Below are 6,944 nucleotides of genomic sequence, written 5' to 3' on the forward strand. Positions count from 1 at the left end.
CCTCAGAGCATTATTATCTTATTGAAAAATAAGAGCTCCTCAGATCCAGTCAGAGAACTGCTAGACAGTACTTTCCCCTTCATAGTTCATACTTCATCTGTAATGTTACTTGATTATTCTTTGCAGTCCCACAGAGAAGAAGTGTCCAGAAACTGTTATATTTTTTATTTTGATATGGCATTTTTCTGATGTGTTGGTGTATAACCCTATCAATTTGTACCCTCAAATGCTGTTTGAAAAAACAGCATTTCAGCCTATTTTTTGTGAAACATGTGAATTCTCCATTTATGGATAAATTCTTTTTTCTAATGGACAGAGAGGTTGGGCACATGAAGAATCAAAATAAATTGTTGCTGTGTTCTGCTATGGTAACATAAATAATTTTGATAAAATCTTTCCTTAGAAACGTAATGAGCAATACTCCTGATGTATAACAACCACAACAGGAAAATAGAGGTTAATTTTTTTTTTCTTCCTTTATAATAATTTGCTACAGAAGTGCAACATAAAGTTAAGATCTTTAAATCAGAAAATTAGTTATTCCCCAAATGCTATAGAAGCTGTTTTTAAGAACCAAGATCCTAGTACAAGTAAAAAGATGGCAAAAAATTCCAACCCTATTGAGGCAAGTGAATCTTGTTTCACATAAGAGAAATTGCATATAGTTACTATAATATGTTTAACAGTAAGACTTTAACCATAAAAATTATGGATATTTATTTCAGAGAGGATTGTCTCTGGTCTAGGGTGATATCCTCTTTTATAATGGTGTCATTTAATTAGCTTTCTCAGCTTAGAAGTTGTATTTTCAGTTTTGAGCACTCAAAAACCTCACAGCAGCCCCCATCAATCCCTACTTCAAGTGAAGAAATTGACCGTCGATTCCAACAAACACAAATTTTTCTGTGTCTCCCTGATTTTTATAGAAATTTAATTTAAAAAAACCCCACAGTTCTTGAGAAAATCGAGTTCAAATTCAACCTTTTGTGAACCTAACTGGCAGGATGTGACACAGGCTGGCAGTGCTACCTTATCTTGTATAAATTGTGAGCTGTACCCCAGAGTATCAGGTTGCAAGAGATATTTCATTATCGGAAATTGAAGCATACTGTTATAAAATCCTGTTAGCCAACAGTTACACAAACATAGCTGATTTCAAAACACAGTAGATACAGGATTCTTGGAAACTAGAGTAGCACCTTAAAAAAACGTTAAGAGGACTTGGACTTTTTTTGTTGTTTTTTAAAGTCTCTGTTAGGAAACCAGGGTTTGGCAGAATTTACATCAAGGGTTATAACCCAGGTGTGATGCCAAGTGAAACCTGGAATGAAGCTTTCACCCATCTCTGCCCTTGTGGCTCAGGAGGTGAACACCACTGCAGAGCAAGGGTACCTTAACCCTTGAGGAGGCTGTGGGAATGGGAACTATTTGGCTATTAGAGATACTCTCTTACTTGCTATTTGCTATGCACCTTCTGTGTTTTTTCCTCAGCTGAGCTGCACAAAGTGACATGTCAGAGACATCCAGAGACCTCCTCTTGCATCCTTCACTTAAGCCTGTGGGGCAAGATAGCAGTAGCATTCATGTGCATTGATCACAGGTAAAATGACAACTTTCTGCTCTAAAATCCTGCTCATCATTTAATTTTTTTAAAAAATGCCTGTTGAAGTCTGCTATCCCAAGTGTCCACATCTTGCTGAATTGCTTTCAGTGCTCAGCAAAACCAGCCTTAGCCCTCCTCTTAAAAATGGGACCTCGTGTCTCCCCATGCTCTGTGCTCTTCCTGCTACTCCCAGGCATAAGAGAGTGTTAGAGACAGTCTGATAATTATTTGGAAAAGGAAATGCAGAAAGTACAGGACAAAGTGGAAACAAGGTAGAGACCAAAATCAACTTAAACAGAAAATATTGGTAGGGTTGGGGGCGTTTAAATACAAACAGACAGCAAGAAAATAATTTTTAAGGTTATCTGTGAATAGCACTATGGAAGAAAAAACCTAATTTTCAAGAGACTAAATATACCAAGGAAAGACTAACAAACAGGCTTATGGAAGGAGCACACAGACGTTCAACTGTTCAACTCTTTCTCAGAGCAGCTAAGAAGGCAGCATTGACCAATCTTTGTCTGTAGCAGGTTTTACCTTTGCCTTTGTACACTACACAACACAACCTACTCAGAATAGCTGTCATCTGCTTCACTGCCACTGAAACTATAAAACCTCTTACTGATTGGTGTGGAAACTGAAGGAAAGTTACCTCAATACTCAAAAATAGTTTGTTCTCTATCAGATCTTTGTCCTTGAAACTTGCTAGACCTCTGTGATATGTGGTTCAAGGAAAGATCAGAAAATAGTTACAAGTTATGATAGTTATATAAAATATTCTGTTAGGTAATCACAAACAAGCATATCAGAAACAAAGGTGTATTTAAATGTCTATTTAACTTGCACCATCTCATCAATATGCTGATGAAAATCAAGACAAGAAAGGTTTATAGTTTATCAAATCTATCTTAGTTTTTCCTTGGGAGTCCATCACAAGATACCTTTTGTCCCCACTCCTGGTTTCCCAGGCTCTGAGTCAGCAGGTGAAACCCACAACTTCAGGCCAAACCTCCTCTTCTCACACTTGCCTAACATGTGGTTTCTTCCAGGTGCAGTTAAAGATTAAAGGGCCAGGGTCTTCCAGTGAGCTTTTCTAGGGCTTATCTAGAACCCAGGTACTGGCTTGTCTCATGTTGTCTGTTTGATTTTGGTGGGGTTTTTTTCCCAAAAATAACAATTAAAAAAAACCTCTGCCAGAACAATGTTGAAAGCATTACATCAAACACTCAAAAGTTAAGGAGCTTGAAATTTGACAAGAAACTTGAAAAAAAGGTTACTCATTCAAATTTAAAACAGCCCTCTTCTGTCAAGATACATACAACTGGGTACTGCCTATTTATTTTTCACAGGGCTGGTGCACTCAAGGGCACTCAATAAACAATGCAGCAGGATTTAATCCAGCATCTGTGGGCACACCACCAAGGACAAAGGGGTTGAGGCACACATCAGTGGTTGAGGTGAGTATGGAAGTGCAGGGCACAGGTGCACAGTGCCTGCAGAGGTGATCTAGCCTTGCTTAGCCCCAGTAGCATGGTAGACTAATATGGATGCTGCTGACATTCCCCATCTAGTCCCACATCATTCCTTAGCTGTCTTGGCCTTGCTACAACATCTGTATGCTGGCCTGACACCACAAGCATGATGCAGCCACATCTGACTTGGTTAAACTGGAACATAGACTCAAAGCCTTCACTGCACAGAGCCAGCTCTCAGCTGAGAACAGCTCTAAAAAGCTTGGCAAGGCCATCTATCTCCTTTCCAGTGATGCTCCTCATCTTGGGCCTCTGTACTAACAAGACTGGCAAAAGGCAGCTTTTTCCTTCACTGAGAGGTCATTGCTCTGCTGGAGAAAATTGCTCTTTTTGGCATATAAGCTTCCCCTGGAGTATTCTGTAAGTTAGTTCAGCATGTGTCTCTCTAGCTGTCTCTTCTACACGTGCTGCAGATGCACCACTGTCAGCTGGCTTTCCTGCTGCAGTTCTGAGATTCTCTTTAGTTACAAGACTTCAGCCATTGTCACTGGTAAGTCCTCAGTCTGTAACAAAAATGATGGTGGTGTTCCTGGTGCACATTATATTTCGTGTGAGCTTGTTATGGCTTATCTTCTGTGACATTTGCACAGCCACTCTGTGGAAACATTAGGTATTTCAAATATGAATTGAGAAATTCATTCTGTTCCGGGGTTGGCATTTAAAAACTTATGAAAGTGTTTCTACAAGTTAAAAAAGTACCTTCAAACACTTTCCTCATGTTTTAAGTATGCTTACCTCTTGAAGAAAACAATCCACCTTTCATTCAAGTTAAAGTTCATTAGATTTCCATTTATATGTAAATTCTTATCATATGACATATTCTTTGTTCTTTCTGCAGCTAAGATGATGAACCTCATGTTACATGCCCTATAAATTGGACCACTGAATGAGTCTTTCTTAATTCACACTGGAGCTGCTAGGTAAGTTGAACATCCTTAGATAGGTTGCTGCTTAAACTATGTTGAATCTATTAAACTGTATCACAAAGTTTTCCAATTTCAATGTGCGTGTATCTACATTTTTATTAACAATTTCACCTCTTTTTATAGACCATGTCACCTGAGGTGAAGAGATGTTAAAAATGGATGCTGCAATAGAAAAATAATTATTAGCACTTGTTTTGCTCTTAAACCAATTGACAAAGACAGCATGTCCCACTTTGTCTTAAACTTTCTCTTGCTACAGCAGCCATGTCTCTATTGCTCTCCTGTAAAATGAAACTAACTTTTTGCATGGGGAAAAACGGCATATAATGGTATCTGATGTACAGAAAAGAGCTTTAAAGGGATGCTTTGGGTTTTTTCTCTGTAGACTTTTGTAGACTTAGCAGACTATCTTTTGGAAAAATATTTTAATTGCCTGAAATAAGATAATTTTGCAACTACATGAATGACATTCATTTCACTGCAGGCAGAGCATAATATACGTAAGACTTCACACCCAGAAAAATTCTAAAACCTTCTCTTTTTTCTTAAATGCAGGACTCTACACTGGAAAGTAAACTACTCTGGTTTACCCTCAGCTTTAAATGATGCTGTCTCCACAGCTGCACAAAATCTTAGCAGTAGCTTTTTTCCTGCTCCCATTCTGTGCTCAAGGTACATTTGCAGGATTTCTTCCTTTCAAGCATTTTTTTGGAGGTGGAACTAACAAACAACAAATACCAGGTACTGGCGCTTTGTAAACTCAGTGCTATCTACCATAAGCTGATGTGCGACCTACTTGAAATAAAATAATTAGGACTTCACTAACTCCTTATATGAAGTAAGATGCTTAAATCTCTGTTTAATGATGCAGTGGTTCAATTCAGAGAAAAGTTTAGAATTTTCCATAGCACAAGAAACTTGTTGCTGAGTCCTAGGTTGGAGCTGTAAGCAAGCGCTTGAAAAGCCTGAAGGATTCTGTCAAGGATTCAGTCCTTAGACACAATTAGAAATCAATTAAACCTACTGCACTAGTGTCAGTGTTTTGCCTGGACTGGCTCACTTAGAGAGAAAACTAACTCAGTTTGCCAGGTCATTTTCCATAAACATCCCTGCTCTGCAGGTGACTTCCAGAAACTTGTCCCTTATCCTTACAAAGATTAATGTGTGAAGATATCACATGTTTAAAACACAGCAGCAAACTAAAACTTATCACACAAACATCTTAAAAGTTTATATTCATTTCTTAAATGAGCTCTGCTTTATTTGAAAGCCAAGACTGAAACTGTAATGCAAAGTGCATAATAGGTGGTTTTGATCACAGATCCCGTACCAGTGGAAGGTAATGAAAATGGGGACACTGTCCATCAGCTAGAACATCGGATTTCCAGACTGGAAGGAGGTATTTTATCTATCTGTCTTTACTTTCTGCTGCTACTGGGTTAGTGGGGATAGAACAGGTGGAAAAAAACTGCTTCTTAGGAGAAAGGCAGAATTTTCTGCAGTTTCACTGCATTCCTTTTATATATTCTTCACTGGTATATCACTGAATGAAAACTTTCAAATGGGGGAGGCGGGAATTTGAATTTCATAACTAGTGGGAAACATCTGGATAACAGTTCTGAAGTATGAATGCAAGCAAGGCAGGAATCTGGCAGGTTAGAACCCCTGCCTATGAAGAGCTGCTCCACGCACACCTTGTGCCCCCAACAGACAAACATTAAAAAAATGCCAAGATAATCATGACCAGATCAAATCTAAGATCCCACTTACTCAGAAATGTTGGTATACTTCAAACCACCTCAGTCTTATGGAGAGTCCCAAAGAAAATCATATACCTTTTAAAATACAGGAATCCTTTCCTTTTCTCCTTCTCCAGCTTATGTGAGTCTCCCGTTTCATCATCTGTGTATTTATGTGTTTCTTCCCTTTCCCCCCACTCCTAATTTTCAAATTTCCTTGAAATCTTTGATTTCAAGTTCTCCTTTTCTTTACCTTTACCTAGGTTTAATCTAAAGTTATGGAGCAAAATAACAGGAGTCAGAATTGACAGCAAAGTGAGCACAAAACAACACACAACTGTTTAACAGCTTTTCCCTCCTCTTGCAGTCCTTCGCTTGAACAAGATGATAACAGAGTCTGGAGGAAAAATATTTGCTACCAATGGGAAAAAAGCTGATTTTGATACTACACTGGAAAAATGTAAAGAGGCTGGAGGCTCTATTGCCACTCCAAGGAGCCCTGGCGAGAATGATGCCATTCTGTACTTTGTGAAATATTTTAACACCTATGCCTACCTTGGGATAAAGCAATCCCTTATTCCAGGCAAATTCCAGCTCCTGAATGGTGCTCAGCCAAACTATACTAACTGGTATTCAAATGAACCTTCTGGCAAAGGGGAGGAGGAATGTGTGGAGATGTACACTGACGGCACTTGGAATGACAAAAAGTGCAACAAGAATCACCTTATTGTCTGCCAGTTTTAGTGCTTCCCTTGCTGCTCTCTGGAATATGCTTCCCTGCCACTTCTATCTTCATTTGTAGCTAGTGAATTTAGATAACACAGCATGAAAAAATAAAATTCACTCTTTCCCAGTTTAATTTGTCTTTTAAACAAAGGTCAGCCATAAAGAGGAAACTGTATAATGAAAGCAATGGCCATTTTGTCTGTTTTGTTAATCATTGCCCACCAAGTGTCTTAATACTACTGCCTAAGTGTTCCTACTGCTGGTGGCCTGCTGATTTACTACAAGATGAAAAATTCGAGTTCTTGGCCGCATATCTGAAGTGACTTGCAGCCACAAGATCTTCCAGTACCCATGAACCTCTATGCTGTATTTTGGTCCCTTCCTGTAAGTTTCCCCCACCAAAACTCCCCATTGCAGA

At 38.8% G+C, this 6,944-nt stretch overlaps 2 protein-coding genes across 5 annotated transcripts in view; both read left to right on the top strand.

Annotated features, from left to right (window-relative positions):
• LOC111931016 (pulmonary surfactant-associated protein A-like) overlaps positions 1-456 on the top strand; it is a 48,413-nt gene extending 47,957 nt beyond the window's left edge. The window contains exon 16 of the mRNA XM_086901170.1: positions 404-456. Coding sequence (XP_086757296.1) covers positions 404-411 — 8 coding nt within the window. The 3' untranslated portion in view covers positions 412-456. The remainder of the gene's footprint in view (positions 1-403) is intronic.
• Positions 457-1,491: 1,035 nt separating this feature from the next.
• Positions 1,492-6,709, top strand: LOC111931014 (pulmonary surfactant-associated protein A-like). 4 transcript variants are annotated; one of them, XM_086901156.1, is made up of 7 exons: positions 1,492-1,600; positions 2,653-2,718; positions 2,953-3,060; positions 3,974-4,055; positions 4,617-4,802; positions 5,383-5,460; positions 6,168-6,709. In XM_086901156.1, the coding sequence occupies exons 5-7, from the start codon at positions 4,664-4,666 to the stop codon at positions 6,542-6,544; spliced, it is 594 nt and encodes a 197-aa protein (XP_086757282.1). In that variant the 5' UTR covers positions 1,492-1,600; positions 2,653-2,718; positions 2,953-3,060; positions 3,974-4,055; positions 4,617-4,663; the 3' UTR covers positions 6,545-6,709. The 4 variants fall into 4 exon arrangements, with proteins under 4 accessions (XP_086757282.1, XP_023785082.1, XP_086757283.1 ...); XM_023929314.2 differs by lacking the exon at positions 2,653-2,718; XM_086901157.1 differs by lacking the exons at positions 1,492-1,600; positions 2,653-2,718 and having other exon boundaries at positions 3,003-3,060; positions 4,617-4,733.
• The last annotated feature ends 235 nt before the right edge of the window (positions 6,710-6,944 follow it).

Source organism: Cyanistes caeruleus, chromosome 8 (assembly GCF_971803275.1).
Source record: "Cyanistes caeruleus chromosome 8, bCyaCae1.hap1.1, whole genome shotgun sequence".
Classification (NCBI taxonomy): domain Eukaryota; kingdom Metazoa; phylum Chordata; class Aves; order Passeriformes; family Paridae; genus Cyanistes; species Cyanistes caeruleus.

Bases quoted from the DNA above. Each gene is read 5' to 3' on its own strand.
- LOC111931014 (XM_086901156.1), top strand. From the start codon at position 4,664: ATGATGCTGTCTCCACAGCTGCACAAAATCTTAGCAGTAGCTTTTTTC. The intron at 4,803-5,382 runs GTACTGGCGCTT...TTTTGATCACAG, and splicing joins TAACAAACAACAAATACCAG to ATCCCGTACCAGTGGAAGGT. The intron at 5,461-6,167 runs GTATTTTATCTA...CTCCTCTTGCAG, and splicing joins GATTTCCAGACTGGAAGGAG to TCCTTCGCTTGAACAAGATG.